The 22,426-nt window shown below is 41.2% G+C and overlaps 1 protein-coding gene across 14 annotated transcripts in view; it reads left to right on the top strand.

The window, feature by feature from the left end:
* The window catches only part of mef2aa (myocyte enhancer factor 2aa), an 82,408-nt gene that overhangs the window by 18,951 nt on the left and 41,031 nt on the right, over positions 1-22,426 (top strand). For all 14 annotated transcript variants that reach the window (XM_015964542.3, XM_015964552.3, XM_015964550.3 and 11 more), the window contains exons 2-3: positions 3,137-3,377; positions 18,336-18,539. In XM_015964542.3, coding sequence (XP_015820028.1) covers positions 3,324-3,377; positions 18,336-18,539 — 258 coding nt within the window. In that variant the 5' untranslated portion in view covers positions 3,137-3,323. The remainder of the gene's footprint in view (positions 1-3,136; positions 3,378-18,335; positions 18,540-22,426) is intronic.

The raw sequence follows: 22,426 nt of genomic DNA, 5'->3' as shown, positions 1-22,426 counted from the left end.
CAAACACCCCCATGAGAAGTTCTAAGCCCTGAACTCTGAAATTAAAAGTGGTTGGAGATACGATTCCCTGTAGGTGATGCAAGGCTTTTAATTCTTTACCTTTTTAAGCTATTGACTGAAAAAGGTCCACTTTAATAGCAGGTATACCCTTACAGTTTCACAAAATTACTCTGCCCCCATTTTTGTTCATAAGGTAAACCTCGTCACAAAAGCACAGAACATCGTTTTATGATGCATTCAATATAGGGCAGCAGTTCAGGGAGTAATACTTTAACATTTGCTGGCGCTAACACAGGCTTACCAACTGAGAGGTAGCAGAATGGGCTCAATTCAGTAATTACTCTGGGAATTGAGCATGTTTTATTGATTGTGAGGCGGCAGGCCTGTTACCAAGTGTCCTCGTGTCTCTGTGGTCCATGCTAAGGACAGAGGAGAAGGCAAACTAGCATCCCTGTCACCTGACTCATCGTAAACCTCATCATGGATTTGGACTCTTTGGCAAGTTACTTGTGGAGCACATTCTAAGCTGCGTGAACTTGTGTTAGTCATGTCTTATTGACTCTCTGTCAAGCTGACGTGGCTGTTTCTATGGTGACATATTCTTTGCACATTGATTTATGTGTTACAAATGTTTGGTAAGCATCTTTCAGAAGTGCTGGACTGGTCTATATCAAAGTGGGTCAGGTGTACTGTATCTTATCAAGGTCCTTTAGTGTTTAGACATTCTGCTGTATAATGTACAAATGTAAATGCATCAAAAGCTAACCATCACTTCAGTAGGTGCAGCAAATTCAAAGTACCTGGAACTTGCTGCTATGGAGTCACGGAGAGCTGGAGCTAAGTTTAGGTGAACATCAGGTGAAAGGCTCAGCACACAGTCCTTGACTGAGTTCCGGTTCATCGAAGGGCCAACGCAAAGAGACAGACAATCACGCACACACCTGACATCTATTTAGAGTCACAGTTTAACCCAACAAGCTGTGTGTGAGGAGAAACCAAAGAATCGGGCGGAAGCCCACCCTGAGATCAGGAGAATATGGATCAAAAATGGACTAAAATTTGAAGACTTTAGGATTTCAGTTTTTATTTAAATATAGAGCAGAAGTCGCTGTTTTAGTTATTGTAATTAAATGGTGATGCAATACTCATCTCTCTCTGTTGTATTCTAAATGCACATAGTCAAAATATGATTATTTTTTATCTAGAATCATAAATTTGCGCCAACATCGGCGTTCTGGTGTTTAAACCTGAAGTTGTAATATTTGCAACCTGTTTTAGGTTCTGAAAGCTTTTGATGAGTGTAGACACGAGGCACACCTGCAGTCTGAAGGCCCTCTCAGCCTGTCATGTTGTATCTGTGCATGAGAACTGTCATTGCACAATCTGCTATGCCTCTAGATTTGAACTGTCCTGCTCTGACAGCTGTTCTGCATAAAGACAGGGAGGAAAGTGCATGCGCGCGTATGTGGAGAAGTGTCTCGATCGTGCCTGATTTCTCTCTAAACGGGAAGTGTTTAAGTGGCACAAGTCGTTACTTTAGTTGCTGCACATGTAGTTCTCACACAAAAACCTCACTTTTCTGTGTTCTGACCAACCTTAAGTGATGATTAACCCAAAGCAGATTTCTTCCTTTTAATCTCTTTTTCCACATTTAAAGATTTACAGCACGCATGGTGAGTCAGGTTTTTAGGGAACCTAAGGGAATTACATGAATTTTGTGTGGCGGGATTTCGGGTCCAAATTTTAGAAAAACAAACAAGATTTTTGGTAAAATATTGAAACTTTGAAACAGGGATTTTACCATTAAGAAACTTTAGTGTTGCATTCATAGTTGTTTGCTGTTTGACCCCAAATAAAAGCTCAGGGCATCTGTGTGATGCTTCTAGAGGAACTAACACGTGCTTCTTCTGAGTGTGTCTTTGTGTTTGAAATGAAGAACGGACTAGACCATCGTCCTTCTCCCAGGCTTGTTGTGATGTGGTTTGGTATAACCTTTGTGGGAGTTCAGGGCAGTTACTTTCCTGACTCCGTGTGGGTAGTTAGCAAGGTGATCTAAGTCAGGTTTGCCCACAGTGGAGCCCCGATTCAGACGTCCAGACACCATAATGCCAGTTCATCTGTAACCCATAATGACCATGTGTGACTGAAACTGGTCATTTTCGATTTTGCTGCCAATTCAGCCCCTCTCTGCCTCACCGCGCAAATGCTGACTGCATCTAATAGCCTGAGTTGTTAACCTTTCTACATTTATTCTCATACTGAGGGAAAGAAAATGCAGTTGTTTAGACAGTTTCTATTTGCCAAGTGTAAGTGATGGATGTGCCTCGAGGGAGGGGACCATATCTCTTTTTGCGCAGGAGCAGAGATGGGGCATTGTTAGATGGTCCCTGGGGTGCATCGTGGTCGTAACTACTGGTCAGGTCTTCTCCTGTGAGAACAAACCCATGGTTTTCTTCACTCCTGAATTCTCCTCCAACCGAGAAAACTTCATCTGGCTTTTAATCAAACAAACTTACAGTTGATCACTATTAAACGTTTCTCAAATGTAATAAAAGATAGCAAACAAGTCTGTTAGTTAAAATAAATTATTATAATATTTACTGGAAGATGATTCTGAATGATTCTGCATTCAGTCAAGAAGGAGTCTATCACATAACTAAGATCATGTTTGCTTTTACTTGCTCTACAGATTCACCATACCTTGTGTCACCAAACATGAGATTGTATATTTTTGAAATCTTGGTACTACTTTTATTCAAGCATTGATCCCATTCCCAAACTTTCTGCTCAAACAATAAAAAAATCAGATAAAATGGTTTAAAGGTTTTACCACAGTTTTGTGACGATGAATAGAAGCTAAAGTTTAAAGCTTTAGAATGACTCATTTATTAAGTAACACTTTTGGAGCTTGGCTCTCTGCGCAAAATTTCAACCCGACTTCTACTGACTTCAGCTCAGGGTCAAGTACAGCAGTACAAAAGAAAATAGCATGTGGGTCTCACACTTTCTGAATGTGCCTGAGAACAGAACACAGAGCCCTCCGGTGCTTTAAAATACTTAGAGAGACATTGTTGAGTGTCAAGTTAACGTTTTATTTTATTTTTTTCTCTCTCTCTTTTCTCTTTTTCCTTTGCAGATTGCGGTGAGGTCTGCCTGAAGAGCAAAGATTGTACTGAGAAAATTGAAAGAGAGCACACACACATACACACACACACACACACACACACACAAAAGACAGTTGCACAATGTACTAGAAGAGTGGGAGAAGAACGTGTGCTGCTTTGAGTTTGTTGACGTGTCTGAAAACCGGAAAGGACTCAGCCATGGGCCGGAAGAAGATACAAATCACCAGGATTGTGGATGAGAGGAACAGGCAGGTAAGTGGGACAACACCTCAGTCAGACCGAACAAAAAGGACAAGCAGACACTGACCCTATTGATGAATACAATACATTTAAAGAAGCAACTTCATGTGTTAAAGAGCAGGTTTACTGAGAAACCGATTTTTACTTATTATTTTTGAAAAGGATCAGTCACTGAGTTTAACAGGCTGAATGTGAAAATAGCGTCCTACCCCTATCTCCTGAATGAACTTCTGACAGGAAGTAGATGGAAAAACGCTCAGTTCTGAAAAGCCTGACAGATCTACATCACACCGTCACTTAACGTTCATGGACTCACCCATCTTGACTCACAAAGGGGAAGACTGCTATTGGTTTAGCGTCCAGGAAACAACAGAGAATGTCTCAGCTAGTAGAAGCTAACCATTAGCATTAGCAACTCCACAACATGACAGTACTCTTTCAGGCTTGTGTTATTTGTGGAGATAAAACATCAATGTTGCAAACCAAACGTAGTCAATGGTACAGTTGCATTGCTGTTAGCCAATCAGCAGTTGTCCAAATATCAGGAAATAAGAGTCTAAATCGCCATCTTCTGCCACTTTCTTCTCCTGCTCAATTCTATGACCTCAAACAGGAGCAGCTGAGCTTTTTTTCCCCCAGAGAACGACTTACAAATCATTTATTCCTACTAGAGACCACTGCAAATATATGAAAATATGAGTAAATTTGACCTTTAAAACAAACATCTGACAATGTTATTCTCTTTTCTTTTGAATGAACATAAGGACTTTACATTAGTGTGACCAAGTGATAAAAATATCTCGTCTGATTCAAAATAAGACTTCAAATCCTGTCGTCTGAAGCCACTTTCTCCTCTGGCTGAATTCTGTGTGCTGAAACAGCCTCACTGGAGCTTTTTTTCCCCAGAGAATGACTTGCAGGGCATTTGTTCCTACTGGAGACCATTGCAGCTTTAATACAATATGAATAAAATCTCAGTATTGACAAGTACTCAACTGTAAGTACTCATTCCATTTTTTCTGGTTGTTCACTATACACAGAGTAAATAGAGCTTGTTTTTACCTTTACTGACGTGTTTTGGCTTCCACTGCATCTTCCCGTTGATCACATGATCATGACATTTCATTGTTAGTACGGGACATATTTTCAGTATACATACTGGACCAATCACGTGACATGGAGATTAAGGAAGAAGGCACAAGCAGCAGGGGGCGATACTGTCCTCTGCTGTCCGTAGATGATTGGAAACGGAAGTAGCCACCATCATCGGTGGTGCTCTGACAGAGGCTACAGTGGAAGCCGAAACATGTCAGCAAAGGTAAAAACAAGCTCTATTTACTCTGTGTATAGTGAAAAACTAGAAAAAAAATTGTATCAGATACGAAACATAGAAAGAATGTAACAAAGATGTAAGCACTCATGCTCAGTTTTGGAAAATGTGGAATTGGTGCAATCGGAAGAAGAAGAAAGAAGAAGAAAATATCATTTCTATAGCGCCTCTCAAGATAAAAATCACGAGGCACTTCACAAAAACAAAAAAATGTAAAAATGTAAAAAAGCATTTAGAAAATGTTTAAAAATGTATTTCAAATGAGCAAAAATAGGCTATTGGGATTTAAAAGAAAAAATGTTAAGAGAGAGAGTGAACAGGAAAGAGGGAAATCAGTGGATCCTGAGGAAGGTGGAATAGGTGGGGAGAGCAGAATAAAGAGAGAGTGTTTGAAGAAGGTCATACAAAAGCCAGCTTGAACAAGTGAGTCTTCAGCTGCTTTTTGAAGGAGACCACTGAGTCCACTGATCTCAGGCTCAGGAGGAGAGAGTTCCAGAGTCTGGGGGCCACAGCAGCAAATGATCTGTCACCTTTGGTCTTTAGGCTGTTGTGCTGCACAACCAGTAGGCTTTGATCACTGGACCTCAGGGACCTGCTGGGGGTGTAGGGACTAAGAAGATCACCAATGTAAGACGGTGCTTGCCCATGTAAGGCCCTATAGACCAGAACCAGGATCTTGAAATGAACCCTGAAGTTGACTGGCAGCCAGTGAAGCTGGAGGAGAAGCGGGGTGATGTGGGTGTGTTTGGAGGACTTGGTCAGAAGCTGAGCACGGGCCTTCTGAACCACCTGTAGACGGTTCAGGGAGGTTCTGCTCAGACACGTGAAAAGAGAAAAGAAAGTTACAGTCTCTGCAAATCAGGTTTGTTTGGTGCAGATATGATACATTTAATAATAATTTGTGAAGCATGGCTGTAAATATAGTGGTTTGGGATTTCTTCACAGTTCCACAAATTCAAAACAACTGAGTCTTTGATTCAGTCAGATTTCAAAATTATACCAAACAATCTTGAAAATATCGTGTCCTTTAAAACAACTACAGTTTTGGCACAGCTACACTGCTAATAATATGCAACACACCAACAAATTTACCAATAAATACTTTAGGAATCATAGTGAGTAAAAAAAAATTACATGCACAAAATATTTTAGTTGTCATTCGATCAATTAAGATTTTTAGAGTTGTGTAGTCAAAATGTTGGTAAATCACTATCCAAACAGGGAGAAAATATTCAAAGTCTTCCTACATCTGGTAAATGTTTGTGTTAAAATGCTTGAAAATACAATTTACACCACAATCTTTGGTTTTAAACTATGTTAAAAAGTGAATGCTTTGTGTTTCCTCACAACTTCTATAAGGTCCTTGTATACTTTTGTATACTTTTACTTGCTTATCTGAAAGTTGCAGTTTTCTTCTCGTCTTCCTTGCTGTCTTGGACCGGAGTTCAGCAGCTGTCACACTGCATGGATCTAAGCAGACTAATCTCCCTCCCCAAAGTCTCAGCCAGCTGAACATGGGGACCACGACATTTCATAGTCAGTACGGCCGTATTTACAGACTTGATTCCCTTGCCACCCTGCAATTTCATCTGGAGAACTTGATGAGGCAGCAGGAGCACCGGGTTGCAGGGAGGGGTGCTCGTGGTGTAGGAGGGAGCTGTGGGTAACACGGAACACAGCGGGCTGCCTGTCGCCTCCTCACACTGCCGGGCTTGTCCCCAGTCCCGGCGGTGTGGCTGGGCCCCTTTGCTGTAACCCTACGTGTTTGCAGCTGTTTGGCAGCAATTAGGTGCAGCCACTGCTGCACAGCACCCTCTCATTTGCAGGGCTGGGTCAGGAGGATGTACAGCACCCTTTTTTTTTTGTTGCCCCGGTTACTTAGAATCTGGGTAGCCACAAAGAAAGAGAATGCTGGAATTCACTCGGTCTGCTTGTGATAAATATAAAATCCTAAACAGCAAAACATGGCTCAAAACAACACAAGTGTATGTGAGACAAATGTAACATATGTGGATATTTCTAGCAGGGAGAAAATGTTCCTGACTTATTTAGCTCACATTGATTTAATTTTTGTACTTTTGTCTGGTAAAAGCTAGAATTGGTATGTCTCACCTTATTGTAGAAAGTTTCCTGAACGGCCTCCAGTTTATGGCTAGCAGCACAGCTTAGCTAAATGCTAGTCAGAGCACAGCTTTTATCTTATTTATTATTTTAAATTAAATCTTCAATCTTTGAAAATGTTATCGTAATATAGTCTAAATTTTATCACATAAACATAACACCATTATCATTTCAGCAGTGCAATGCTAATTTAGCAGAACTTTAAAAAAAATCCAATTAGTCTTCACCCATTGATCCACCGAACGTGTCCCATTTTGCTGCTGGTGATGTTTATGCTTGTAAACTACCAATGATTTTCACGTTTGTAATTACGTAATGCAAAGTTGGCGTCAGTTTAAAAGTTTATGCAAAACTGTGACATGAACTAATATGAAATATTGGAAAACAACTGTTTTAGGACAGCGCCAACACTGCTTCACACTGGAAGCGCCAGCGGCGCGGAACGGCACATAGAATCTATTAGAGTTCATGGGGGAGATTCAAACCAGCCGTGACGCGGAAATTTTCAGGCGAGACGCAGAAGCGGCTCACCGCATCGCTAAAAAAAGGATCGAGTTCTTTTGTTGCTGCGTGCCGCTTCTGGGACATGTCAATTTATGCAACTAACCTAGAGCTTGAAAGGAAATCATATTAGTTTTTAGAGGAAAACCTCCAGTGATTTTCTAAATAAAAGACTATTTCAGCTATGCGATTTCATATCTATGTAGATTACGTCAATGAAAGTGACCCAACGGCTCGTTTACTCCCAGTATCATTCTAGAAGTGCAACGGTGTGTTTTTCATGGCTTTAATCCTGGTAGTGGACAGGAACAACATCCTATATGGCCAAAGACTTAGGCCCTGTCCACACGTAGCCGGGGATCTGCCAAAACGTAGATATTTTTCTACGTTTTGGCCTGTCATCCACACGAAAACGGAGTTTTTTCACACGAAAACGTATCTTTTTAAAAACTCCGGCCAAAGTGAAGATCTGCGTTTTCTCCGTTTTGGGTGTCTGTGTGTGGACAGACAAAACCGGAGTTTTAAGGTCCACAACGTCACTTTCCGCGACAAAAAAATGCTGACATCACGTGTGCGACCTGTGTTTACACTAGCCAACAGCATGGATGCCCTCAGAGCTGCGCTCGCTTTATCAGTTGTCCAAGCGCTTTGTGCTTGTTTGTTTTTGCAAGCGGAATTACTGCTCCTTGCGGAAGACCACTGACGAAGGACGAGGTTAAGAACGGGGGAAGTACTGCCGCCTACAGGTCTGGCATGTCCTTAGCAACGTATTTATCCAGGTACGTGTGGACAGAGTTTCTTTTTTAAAACGAGGTGGTGTGGATGCAAGTTTTTGGAGGGACATATATTCGTTTTTAAAAAACCCGGCTACGTGTGGACTAGGCCTTAGTAAAAATCTGTCTGGAAGCCTTTAAAACACAGCTGAAGACCCTTTTATTTAAAGCAGCTTTTACCTAAATCTTTAGTTTTCTTATTTTTTTAACTCAAATTTGTAATTATCTTTTATTTTTTTTATGATATTTATAATCATTTTATAATTTCATGACTTTGATTTTCTGATTTTAATTTATTTCTATTTTAAGATAATTTAAGATCAGCATGTTTTGTTTTTGGTCGATCTACATTCCTACCCTCACCTATGGTCACAAGCTTTGGGTAGTGACCAAAGAATGAGATCGCGGATTCAAGGGGCCGAAATGAGTTTTCTCCACTGGGTGTCTGGCCTCTCCCTTAGAGATAGGGTGAGAAGTTCGGTCATCCGGGAGGGGCTCGGAGTAGACCTGCTGCTCCTCCACATCGAGAGGAGCCAGTTGAGGTGGCTCGGGCATCTGGTTAGAATGCCTCCTGGGCGCCTCCCTGGTGAGGTTTTCTGGGCACGTCCAACTGGTAGGAGACCAAGAGAAGACCCAGGACACGTCGGAGGGACTATGCCCCTCGGCTGGCCAGGGAACGCCTTGAGCTAGCCCAAGTAGCTGGAGAGATAGGAAGTCTGGGCATCTCGGCTTAGGCTGCTGCTTCTGAAGTGCCAAATTATTGACTCCACCTGTCTACAGCACAATTAGACATTCATATATGTAGTTTATCAGCAAAAAAAAAAAGGTGATTTAGGGGTGACTTGCTCATTAATTTTAACTTTAAAAAGTGATATCAAACGTGATTTCCTTGCTTTTAGTTTAATGGCGGATAGCACAAACAAACCGTGACCTTTGAAGTCTTGCGATCTTGCGAGTCCAGCCTGGAGCACAGCAGAGAAGCTGCTCCGGAGCTGAGATTCTCCCGGTGTGTACTAGCGTGCAGTGACGCTCGCGAGTAAACAGTTCCTCTGCCAATCCGTGCTGCTGATACCTCCAGTGTGAAGAAGGGGTTACACTTTGGTCAGACTAGCCACTAGCTCATCAGAAATTATTTTACTTTTACACAAATCTGCGCTTAAAATGGTTGAAATGTCTCTCCAAGAGCCAAGCCTATCAGCATTTTCTTATGAAATTTACCAAATTTCCAAAGATGCTTGGGTTTACTGTATCTATCAGAGGACATCTGACAGTAGTTTGACCCTGTTTTTGTTTAAATAACAAATAAAATGTTGGTAAATTCTAAACGGTGAATGTTTAGCGAAAGAGGAAAAACAATTTTCAATTTTGTTCCAGATAAAAGCTCGTAAAGAGGATCCACAGAGAAAGAGACAGAGGCATTGCTTTTATTAACGTGTTCCAAAAGTCGGGTGTTTTAATCAGATTTTAAATGTCTCACTGTATAATCAGCACAATGCAGGCATTCCAGCTTGCATTTAGTTAATTTCAGCAGGATCAGCGGAAAGTCTGCTGTGACAATAGGCTGCTGTGCTAAAATAAAGCTTTGGTATTAGGTGATGTATGTGAATGCATCATTCTCTCCCTTCTTCCTCTTTTTTCTGTGGGCCATAAAGCACATCTCCCTGGGGCATGCTCCTAACCAAGGGGGGGAAAGTCATTTGCATATGGTCTTCATTGTCTGGAGACAATTTAAATCTTTGTGCCACTCTGCTGTTAGCTTTCAATGCTCCAGCGCTTCAAATGAAAGAAGTTCCTAAGTAAGCTAATTATAAAGTATTACTCTAATGTATACAATAGCCCTATAACTACTGCATTGTACACAGTGTGTCATTTGAGGACAAGAGCTCCCTTGTATTATTACTGCAAGAGTTATAAGAGGGTTGTTAACCTTTTATGGAGTGAGCTGATTAGGTCTGCAAGTGCACACTTAATCAGAAACTGAGTGCAGAGTAAAATATGCACTTAACAGATACTTTAATTACGTTTATACATTTGTTTTTGCACTTAAAATTGGTATGGCACTAAGTAATTTGATTGCACACAAAAAAAAAAATATATATATTATGTGGCCCTGTGGAGTTCAGCGTGAAACATGAAGGCAGCAGAGGTGTTGTCACACTAATAAGGCTACAAACAGCAAGTTCCAGAGTCATGCCCTGCACAAGTGAGGGTGTTACATCACAGCAGCAGAGTCATCATCCAGATTCATTTTACTGATTGCTAATTAATGCTAGATAAATACCAGACAGCTCTGCACTCTATGATTTTACTCATTTACCTTTTATTGCAGCAATTATTACCTTTTGAGACTCAGATGCACACGCTCACTTTTCTTATCAATTTGTTAGTCCCACTAACAGGCCAATTACTGTATATCTGGTTGCAGACAAATGCTCAACAGCACCTCTGCAGAAACACATGCTCGTGTAACAGTGTCAGAATTTGAGTAAGTCAGCAGGAAAGGGGAAAAAATGCCTGGAGTTCACACAATAAATCAAGTCAAATCCATGTGGTCCCATTCTTTTTGACGATCACTCACCTCAGGAGAGCCTTAAGCCAGTATCAGAGGTGCGAGAAACGAAGGAACAATTTTGTGAGGGGTGGCAGCCAGTTTAGAAATTAAATGAAGATATAGTGTGGAAAAGTTTGTAACAGAAGAAAACTTGAGACAGCATGGCTGCTGCAAAAGCACAGTACATATTAATTAAATTAGCATATTTTCTTTAAGCCTTCAACCAGGCAAGGCGAGTTCACACACCGAAGCAATTCAGTGTGCTTTCCAATAGCGAGAATAGCACAAACATGCACACTTGGCTGTTTTGCTCACTTTTAGCACCCCCTAGTGTTCATTATTAATTATCTGTGGTCAAACCAAAAATGAAACATATCTCTTCGCTGTGTGTTCATCTTTTTAACACCTTAATCTCACTGCTGAGATGTCTCCCCAGCCTTCATTAGGGTCTACAGGAGTGATTCATCAGTCCAACGGGGCGACCCACCAGTCTGAAGTTGCAAATGCGGTATTATGGCCACATGGGGTGGTAGAGGTCTGAGTAACATTTCATTAACCATGTAAATGGTCATTTTAGCACATACTGGCTCAAAAAAATTATTTAATAAAATATTTAAGAATTTGCATAGTATGGCTTTAAAATAAAGTGACAGCATAATTAAAATACACAAATTAATTTCAGATTTAAGAATAAGAAAAATACAAAATTAAAGTGTGATCAGTTACAGTGTGGAAGGTGCAGCATAAGAAACATTCATTCACATAAATAGAATATTTAAATTTTCATTTAAAATTTTCTAGTTGGGACACATTTGAGGTCATAGGGAAACTTGATTCCATCTGTGTGCAGCAGAGTAGCTAAAAGCAGCTTCACCCAGTTTGGTTATGAACCGGGGTTCTACCAGCTGACTGCTTCCTAAGGGTCTCAGAGCCCTGCTGGGTGAATATACAGGAAGGAGAAGATCCTACATGGGTCTTGGTCCCTTGCCATCGAGTGATTTGTAAAGCAGTAGAAGCAATTTGAAATCGATTCTGTAGTTTATTGGTAACCTTTGTAGAGATTTAAGAACAGGAGTGATGTGCTCAGTTCTCTTGGTTCTTGTTTAGACTCTTAACAGCAGCATTCTCAGTAAGCTGCAGTTGCTTCACAGCTTCACAACTAGTCACTGACAGTCGTAGCCCAGTGAGGCTTTATAGCTGCTCAAAGTATAACACCCTGTTATGTGTAGCGAGTGAACTAATGGTCCTGATTGTGAGTTTTCAGGTCTTCTACTATGCCTCTATAGCTCCCATCATTGTCTGGATCTGCTATGTTGCAGAATAAAAAAGGAGAGGCCATGACCCATATTAGTCTTGTTAGTTAGTGTAGACGGTGGTGAAACCTAGTGAGCGGTGTCTAGTAATGTCCTCTGGATCCCATTAAGCAGGCTCACTGGGGGTAATTGTCCAAGTCATTAAAAGTTTGATGATTTTGCTGCTGGGTGGAGGGTTGCCTGCCCTTGCTGTGGCTCATTTTGGATTTTGCCCTGGAAAGTCAGATGCCTGTTGGCACATTTAAAGTAGCTTTCTCTCTCTTACTCTCGGGGGAGGAATACAGCACATACCTCATGTTTTTCAGCTTTCACTCATTCCCGATGGTCTCAGGGTGACTGTTATTTGTTTGACAGCAAAAAAAATAAAATAAAAAATAAAAAAATCTTGATAGACAATAGAAAGAACAGAGAGACACTGTCAAATGTGACAGCCAGGTATAATTTTGTCCTTGTTTTATCATAGTTTGTTTGTTTTTGTCAAACTGCTTCAAATGGTAAAACCCAAATTTGAGTTTTACATTGAGGTTAAGCATATAGTCTATAACTTTTTCAAGTTTTTCCAAGGCATTACTTGATTGTTTTTGGTTTACTGAACAAGTCCTAAATTACCCAATTGTCCAATTTCAGCTTTCAAATAAAGATATTTCCAGGAATCTTTTTTACAATTGGATGACTTAACATGTCATCATCTCCAGTAAACTCAATCAGTCATAGTTACTGTAGGTTTCAAGGTTAAAACTACCCTCTGGTTAAGACCCGTCGGCCCAGACTTGTCCAACATGAGGATCCTGAGGCCGTCTTCTCTCCCAGAAAGAGCTGATCCAGGCAGACAGTCGTGGCGGCCCTGGCTTGTCTCCCAAGCCTGCACACTCTGGCGCTGCAGAGCCAGGGCAGCAGCCACAGGGCCCCGGTCACCCTGCCAGCTGGTGCCAGATCTTTGCATTTCTCAAGCCTCTCTCTTGTCTGCCACCGGGCTCTTCGGAGGTGACATGAGGTTCTAATAAGGCTGCTAGCTCCTCACCCCTTCTGTAGGTGTTAGTGAGTCGCGCATCTCCTGCCATGCCCCAGTCACAGCTGCACTCTCAGACCCAGATGTCTTGTTTGTCATCTTGGCAGAGCTGCCTGAGGATAGACATCGATAGACCCCTTTGATTGACACATCGACTGTGTGTGAAAGTGTGTGTCTGGGTTTCTGGAAGCATATGCTAGTATATGCTTCTTACATTTCTGTTCCAATGTTTTCTGTTTTCTCAGATGAGGAAAATGTTTTTATATTAACATAGAATGTGTTCATGTCAAGAATTGCTATGCAACTTTGCACAAGAGTAGAATGTTGAATTTTTCTTTATCTATTTTTCACCCAACAAAATGATTCCAGTGTCCATTTAAGCCTCTTTTAGAAAACAATGCCGCCAATTTGTCGAAATGCCGAGCCGGCATCAGGGAGCCTTAGCTCATTAATAAGTGGTCAGACCATGGCTACAACCTGGCACTATCGTGTGTCCTTTTTACAAAAGATTACACAATGGCGGTAATGGGGTATCAATGCGGTCTCTGTGCTGTAGCGGACTTCTGTTTATCTTGGACATGACTTGCTTTTTATTGCGATCGAAGCCCCGCTCATTAAGTTTTTTTAACCAGTCGCCCATAAAGGTGTCTGCCCTCCACAGTCCCTGTGCCATCCCTGATGATCTGACCTCCAGCTTAAATGGAGAGAAGCTCCTAGAGCTCTGCATTACTTTAGTTTATCATCTCAGCTAATTCTCTTTACAAAAGTGAAACTTACGGTCCGTGTTTACCTTCATTTTCAATATAGTTGCTTGCCAGAGCTCGGCAGTAACTCCCCACGTGGTCATGACGCCTCTCTCTGATGCGCCAAGGCGTAATATGCATTCACAAGTCCGGGACTGCGGTAATATTACGACCAAGCGACACAAATGCATCAAAATTCCCGCTACGCCATGCCGCCGCGGCACGTTCATGAGACACACTGTGGCGGCAGTATTACGCTGATTTGCCAGCATGGTGTGCCTTCTAAAAAGGGCTTCTGACTCTGATCAAGATACATTCATCACTAAAATGTTAGTTTCTTTAAGCATTATGAGGTAAAACATCAGTCAGTGACCTCTAGCCCTTTTTAAAATTCTAGACAGTAAAGAGTTTCTACCCATTCACATACAAATTACCTAGACATAACCTGAATGTTAATGCTTTAAACAGCTGAAAGCTGAAATTAGGAATTTCATTACGTCATCTTTTTAAGGGAAAAAAAAACCCCATCAGTTTGTGTATTTATTTATTTATTTATTACAGAAAACAAGCAAACCTCATGCGGCGACAAAATAAATCTGCTAACAAAATTTACAAGCTCAATTAAAGCTCAGCATATTCATGTTGTGGTGATGTGGAACTTGGGAAAATGCAAAAAGATGTGTGAACCTGAGAGCGGAACTGCCACCTCATCTCGACAACACGGCATCTCTGCAGCGTCTAAATGAAAGCAATGCAGTTGTGATGGATCTGAGTTGTGTTGATGACCTGAAGTTGGAGCCTCTCCAGTTTATTGTAAATGTAAAGGATTTGTCTGTTGCCTAATGGCGTGATGGTTGTATAACGATAGAAGAATTGAATCCCAATGTCATCTACAGTGTAAGAACATATCAGGAGCATGAGTGTGTTTCAATGGACAAATAGAAACAATGTAAAGCACTTTGTAGACCCTCTATAATGTCAAAAAGATGTTATAAAAGGAATAATTAATTTTCTTTTTTTCCACAAACCATAATTTTACTGAAGCATCTGTTAGATAGGAATTGTGAAATGCATGAATGAGTCAAGGAACTAGATTACATGTTTACCATGTTTTACGGTACAAGCAACTCAAATTTTTCAAAACCACACCGAGAGTCTTTGTGGGTATCTTTGACTCGGTGAACCATAGGAAATCTTTTGCAGTAAATCTCCCACTTGACCTCAAGGATGTCTGTGGTTTTCCACTGTCGCACCAGTCATCTAAGGCAAGATGGGGGTGGAGAGAGGTTAAATTTGCAAATGCTGGTGTCGCTGCTCTGAGCTTTTGTGTCACAACTTACCTAACAAAAATCGTCCTGCAAGAAAACTTTTCAAAACGAGGAAAAATAGAGCAGGTTATGACAGAGCAAGCTTTCTGTGCTGGAAGAGAATACCATTATTACAGTCGCCTTCTAATGTCAGAGTTACCAGATTTGGATTGTGTAGGACCATGTGTCAGGGCTGCTGCTGCTGCTGAGGCTGAAATGAAGCGGTGCCTGGGTCAGCAACCCTGCACTCAGCACTCTGACATGCATCCAGGTGGAACAAAGTCCTCGCTCGGTGTCTCATCCCAGGCTTCCTGCTGAAAGGTGACATCTCCACAGCTTAATGGCTTCATTCATCTGCTAAAGAGCATACAATTTGTTAATCGTTTCCCCTCATGGCTGCCCATACTTTCCAGTTGGTTAGGTCAACAAACAAATTTTCAAGCGGGCGAAAAAACAAGTACGCAGCTCTGCTCGTTTTTTTCAGGGCACCCCTCTGAAAACACCCGTGTTGGTTCTTGGTAGAATTATCAGAAGGAAAAATGGTTAGCCACATCAGTGAAATGAATAGAAAATTACACAAGGACAAGGACTCTTCCATGTCTAAAGGAGACTTAATGGTCTGTTGCAATTACCTGTAGTGTGGAAGATTTTAAATTCATTTATCACAGCGGGGTTGACCCCACAGCCTGGTTGGTTACATACACTGCAACATTTAGGATTATACCGTGTTATACCAGTCAAAATGAGGGTATAGCTGCAAGCGGTGACCAATTAAAGTTGAACAAAGCCAGCTCATCTGCTCAGCTTCTCTCTTAGTAGGTCATTGAATCTGAAAGAGCATTCAGACCCACACTCGTCTCCACAGTTCTACAGCACAGCCTTTTCATGCAGGAATCCTCACAAAAAGACATTTCTAACTTTACTAAATACATTCAAATTGTTTTTGCTAACAGCTGTTGCAAAAAAAAAGCAACAATAGTTCAATCCTCCATTTTTGTAAATTGTGTTTTTGCTCTGAGAAGTGAATGCAGCATTACTGTAAAGATGTGCTGCAACATAATGACAAATGTGAACAGGTCTGAGGCAACCAGACAGAGCTGCACTGATACAGGACAGTAAGCCACTTTGCAGGGAGGGGTTGCGTTACCACTGGAGTGATGTATGACCCAAAGTCCCATCTGAGGGTTCTTGTTACACGGCTTCATGCTGCTCTACAGTGATGGCTTTCCGTACATGGAATCAGGGGCTACAGTAATGTATGGGCCCCTGATGCTGCCAAAGCTCTGACTCAGCTTGCTGATATTGCCTCCTACCTTGACCTCTGGTCTGATAACTAGACATTTCAGACACGCAGTGTGTTATTACTACACTGCACTAAAAGGTGGAGAGACTTATGTTTTTATCATCTCATTTACAAAAGCATTGCTGTCATAAATTTGGCCACACATCCGTTATATTTAGTTCCTTGTTTTAAAGCATTTTCGTTGTTTTCCAGCTCTTTGTCATCTGCCATGTTCTGTTTGTGATTTAATCATGATTATGGTCCTTTATTCATGAAAAAGTAAGAAAAATAAATGCAAATTATGCATCAAAACATGGTTTAGTCAAAAACTGTGTTTTTTTTACTCTTGGTAGCGATACATTGTGTGATATAGACCAAATATGCACCAGAAGAACATCATTCAATAGTTTAACAGGCCACAGAAATTAAGCTTTGAATGACTGATCTGGTATTTTGATCTCTTTTACAAGTATGTTTCTCTTTTACATTTTCCTACTATCACAGTTTAAGTTTTATGATCAGCTCTCAACGTTTAAAGAGACAATGTAGTTTTTAGCTTTAATCTCTGGAACTATCCATCAACATGTTGTCGAAAATGAATTAAATGATGTCCAGTTGAAAAATACTGGCAGCTTCGAAACATATATCTATAAAAACTGGGTCTAAAATTCATGGGAGCGGGTCTAAGTCTCTGGGCGATGCTATATTAGATGCACTGTTTCCTTTTACGGGAGTCCGTGAGGACAGAACACATTTACTAATTAGTAACAAGTGGTTACAAACTTTTCGTCATTCATAAACAATGTTGTTTTACACATTTACCTCTTCACTCGTTGCCAGTGATGTGCTTGTCATTTTGCTGGAGGTTTGAACAATCTCACAATGTACTCATTTGACAATTGCACTCCCAGAGTTTTTTGACCCTAATGGCCATCCGTCTTACTGGAACACAAAAATACAGCTTGCTTGCAGTGATTTAGGTATGTACTGCCCCTTATCGCCAGGGAAAATACACACCATCACTTTAAACTGTTGATGCGTTTGAGCTGATTTGAAACAAACTCCTCCAACTCCCTCCACCCTTTCTAATATACATCCAAACATACTTGTCCTCCATCACCTACTGTATCGTTCACTGCTTCTGAACTTGTGTTCACACTCAAGCATCTGTGAACTTAAGTTATTTAGAACAAAATATTTGCTTTGTAACAGGAAGTGAAGGCTCCTTTTAACTTTTCCTTGTCCTAACATGCCCTATCTCCTGCATAAAGCACTGCAGAAAGAGTAAAGTTCACATGTGACCATCAGAAGATTGTGCTGCTCTTAATTTGGGATATTTTTCCCTATAAAACATTTATTTTTTTAAGCAATTGTTTGCCTCAGGCTTGCTGTTTAGTCTGCTTTCCTGCCTCCCCCTCATCGAGTTTGCTATCGGGGGAAGAGAAACAGTCATGTGGTTACTATGGTGACCTCGGTTGGCAATTGCCTTGAATGTTTCTTTTGATCTTGGTTTTGTCTTTCCACTTTTAATTGAGTTTATGCATTAAACTATTAGTATGTTGCTTTATCCTATAATTTTACAAAGTTGATGCTTTTATTTTTACTTTTGATGATTTTATTTACAGCCCGGTTTTTGATTTTGCCAGGATCACGCTCTGATCAGCTAACACATGTGCACAACACTCAGATGTGTGAACAGATCAAACCAGCGATAAAACAAAATAGCTCCTGCTCTGTTAGAAAACGGTCTCTTCTTTGCTTTATTTGGTAGATTTAGGATATTTTTACAATTACCTTCAAAGTCATCAGTTAAGTTGACTTGGACTGATTTTCATAATTGCTCTAAATCATCCCCACTCATTTTCTGTTGCCTGATATTGTCTCCTTTCTGTTATTAAAATCAAACTGAACATTTACACGTGCTCACATTTCACATACCTACACTTTTGCCTTTTTAATTTCTTTGACTTTGATCTCGAGGTTTAATTAGCCAGTTTCCTTTTCCGTGATGGATGGTTTTGTTTCTCGTCTCTTCTGCAGGTTACCTTCACAAAGAGGAAATTCGGCTTGATGAAAAAGGCCTATGAGCTGAGCGTACTGTGTGACTGTGAGATAGCCCTCATCATTTTCAACAGCTCTAACAAACTGTTCCAGTACGCCAGCACAGACATGGACAAAGTGTTGCTGAAATACACAGAGTACAACGAGCCCCATGAGAGCAGAACCAACTCTGACATTGTGGAGGTGAGTGAGCTTTGTTTTGCTTCTTTTATGATCTATTACTTACAAAAAACTGTTCAAACTTGTTAGATTTGAGCAGCATTAATTATTTTAGTGTTGGAATTTAACTGTGAAAAACATTTATTTCTGCAACAACTGCTAACTTTCTTTGTAAACATTGCAAGAGGAGATGCACAAGTCAGGGACAAGTAACTATTTCCTTGTCACCATGCAGATAGGGCACAGGATTTCTGCTCTCCCTGATAAGTTCAGCTTCTCTTGTGCGCACCAACTGACGTGAAACACCTATCTGCACAAGCATGCACAGAGTTGGTGCTGACCACCGGTGCTGACCGCCGGTGTTTCCCAGAGATATCCTACCTTTAGGGAACAGGACACACAGTTTGTGCAGCTGGATTTTCAGTTAAATTGCAGTTCATAGTACAGTCTATAAAGCACTTAGGGTTTGAGATGCTCCTGCGGGCCCAGCGGCGGCTGGTGGAGGAGAGCCACTTGTTTTGCCAGAGTACAAAATTGTCAGCCAAAAGTGTAAAAGCCAACGTAAATGAGGACGATTATGGATGCATCCTGTTCCAAACATCTTTCGCTGGCACGTGTGTGGTTTCTCGCCTCATTCAGGATCTGCTTCAAGGGGCCGGTGTCTTCATTCTGACTACATGAAAGCACACACAATGTATGTTAATGCCTATTGATAAAATCCTCACAGTAAGCTCGACATTACCATTAATCTTTATGGCGATTATTTCAAAATCCCATAGATTATAGAGCAAAACACTTTCTATTAGACCAAGCAAACTGCTCCATCCCTGCTTTTATTGCCACCTGCCCACTACACGTGTTTAGTTTTTACAGCTGCTGCACAATTAAGACCTTTAAGAGTTTAAGATGGGATTTAGACAAAAAACAAGAATCTTTGAAAAGACTTTCACTTGGAGGAATTAGTGAAATTGATTGCAGCATGTAGGAGTCAGCTGCAGCCCATTATCTTTTATTTATACTGCTTCTGCTTGTGAATTACCTGCTTGGCGGAGCTGCAGAACAGTGTTCTGGCATCCTTGTGCAATAACTCCTCCATCAGGGGCCCTCAAAGCAGAGCAGGGGCTTACCTGCATAAAAGATACATGTACGCTTTCCTTACATAACGGTGACCACAAACTTGTTTTTGCTGCAACTCTGAAAGCTTTCAAGGATTGCTGAAGACCGACATTGACGGTGGTGGAGTTATTTGCTGGATCATTCTTCAGGATCGTTCCTCAATTTTAATTATCATGTTTTCCTTAAAAAATGAAGTTAGTCTGATGAAATTGTTTTTTATTGCAAATGGGATTACTGTACATGTAAATATACATGAGTATTTAATTTGTTTTACTTCAAGAGTGTGTTGTCCCCAATTGGCAAAGTGAACTTCTTAACAAAGGCATTTCTGATTTTTAATTTGCGTTGTAGTGGGTTAGCCATACACTTTGGTGGTGTTTTAGTTGGTACACTTGGTACAGCACACCAAAATGGGAATTGCACCTCTGGAAAAAAACAAAAACACAACCAGAAACTATTTCTTATAACATACCTGCCAAGGCAACAAGCCTGTTGAGCATCGGAAGCTTAGCCCTCACCAGGGGAACAAATATGCAGCACAAACTCTGTGCCTCAATCTCACTTAACCTTTTTTGCCCTTTAAATTTGTCTTAGTGATCCAATTATAAACGAGTTAGCTCTCACCTCGAGCATTTTTACAAAGATTGGTATATTTTAAAGCTACAATGGCAAATATGCAAAATAAGCTAGCTTAAAACATTTTTTTTCATGCCGAAAAAACAAGAGACAGTCCAAGGCACTCTCAAATAGAAAATGTTAAAAAGCCTTTATTGTAATAGCTTGGTCACATATGGCCTTTTTAATACTCCAACGCGTTTCGGCGAATGTAGCCTTCGTCAGGGAGTCAAAAATGCCATTTAACAATGTTCTAACATAACATAGCTATACACATTTTATGGAGACAAAAAATGAAGTGGTTCTCTTGCATTTGTCTAAAAACCTCAGCCAATAAAACGGCTCGGTCCAAAACCAACGATTGGACCATCCAGTTGTCTGTCTCACTGGACCACTGCACATCCACACTTCCCTGGGTTGTCTATTCATTACACACTTGTATATTTAACAACAGAACACTGCTGGTGAGAGGTTCTTCGCAAAAATAATATCAGAGAAGGAGAAACAGCCAGCAGCCACCACTTCAACTTTAGGACAACTACCAGAGTCTCATTTGAAGTTGCGGAAAACAAAAGACATCTGGAAGTTTACCGTGGCAATATCGTGTTCTGGTATCAGGCAGACGTGGCCTAGCGATTTTCACTCGTGACAAAATGGCATGAGGGGATCAGTAAACTGTGTAAGGTAACCAGTGTGTTCCACAGAAACACAACACAGATAAAAAATGGTGGTGTTGCTGGACATTTTGCTCAGTTTTATGGTATTTTGTCAGACTCTGAATCAAGAAATGGCTGCAAGCAGTGACAGAAAGCAAAAAACTCCAGTGCAACCAGTGACTCCCCTAGCCAATCAGTGGCCAGAATCACAATGCCGGCCCAACTCAGCCTTGCCAGGTACCTTAAAGAAACATGGACTAAAAATGCGGGAGAAATTAGACGGAAAATACCGAACCATGCCCCTGGGAACAGTGGTCGGGCCGAGCTGCATCGGTCCGAGCTGCTCAGAGTAGTGTTCCTGGAAAACCACCTTATGTGACCAAATGCTTTTTCTTCACTCCGTTTTCTTTTTGTCCTTGGAGTAAAGAAAGAAGGCCAAAATCATCTAGCAAGGCTACATCCAGCTCATGCCAGTGTCAAAGGAATTTTTTTCAAACAAACACACTTGTTACTTGTCCAGTGTGTTTTTGCATGCAGCATGCTAAAGCTGCACTTTTAATCAGGAGTCATTTGCAATACATCTGGCTCTGCGTGTCAGCCATAGTAAAACATGGCAATCTAATGATCTTTCAACCCATCTGCAGAACTGGATATCAAAGACTTGGATTTCAGTGCCATGGGTTTGTGTTTAGGTGAGCAAATGGACAACATGGTACTTTACCAATTGACAAATATTCCCTGAAAAGAAGAAGTAACATTTTTAGCAAATTCCAGAAGGATTCCATTGTCTATCTGAACTATCTAAAAGAGGAAAAAGAATGCATTCTACTGTAGGATAATGACTAAAAGCATATCTAAATTAATTACCCAAAGATGCACCAGTTAAAAGCATTTGCTGTGACCACCAGTTCCAAGAAATATTACTGAAACTCTGCTGATAGACAACAAAAGAGTTGTGCATGTGGATTGCCATAAGTCACAGAGAAGTAAAAGTAAGAATACACAATGGTCTCAAACCTCTCCCTGGGCTCCCACCTTACTGTGGTGGAGGGGTTTGAGTGTCTCAATGATCATAGAAGCGAAGATGTCTGAGGTTTTCTGCCTCTGGTAGGGTCACCCATGGCAAACAGGTCCTAGGTGAGGGATCAGACAAAAAGCAGCCCGAAGACCTCTTATGATGAATTATATAAATGGAAACCGTGTTCATTTGCCCGGACGTGGGTAAGCGGGCCCCCCTCCTGGAGCCAGGCCTGGAGGTGGGGCACATTGGCGAGCGCCTGGTGGCTGGGCTTTCACCCATGGAGCCCGGCCCAGCACAGCCCGAAGAGGAAACATGGGTCCCCCTTCCCATGGGCTCACCACTCGTGGGAGGGGCCAAAGGGGTCGGGTGCAGTGTGTGACGGGTGGTAGTCGAGGGCGAGGACCTTGGCGGTCTGATCCTCGGCTACAGAAGCTGGCCCTTGGCACATGGAATGTCACCTCTATGGTGGGGAAGGAGTCTGAGTTGGTGTGTGAGGTTGAGAG

Source organism: Nothobranchius furzeri, chromosome 4 (assembly GCF_043380555.1).
Source record: "Nothobranchius furzeri strain GRZ-AD chromosome 4, NfurGRZ-RIMD1, whole genome shotgun sequence".
Classification (NCBI taxonomy): Eukaryota; Metazoa; Chordata; class Actinopteri; order Cyprinodontiformes; family Nothobranchiidae; genus Nothobranchius; species Nothobranchius furzeri.
The sequence above is the reverse complement of the archived record's forward strand: the minus strand, read 5'-3'. Positions and strand labels throughout refer to the sequence as shown.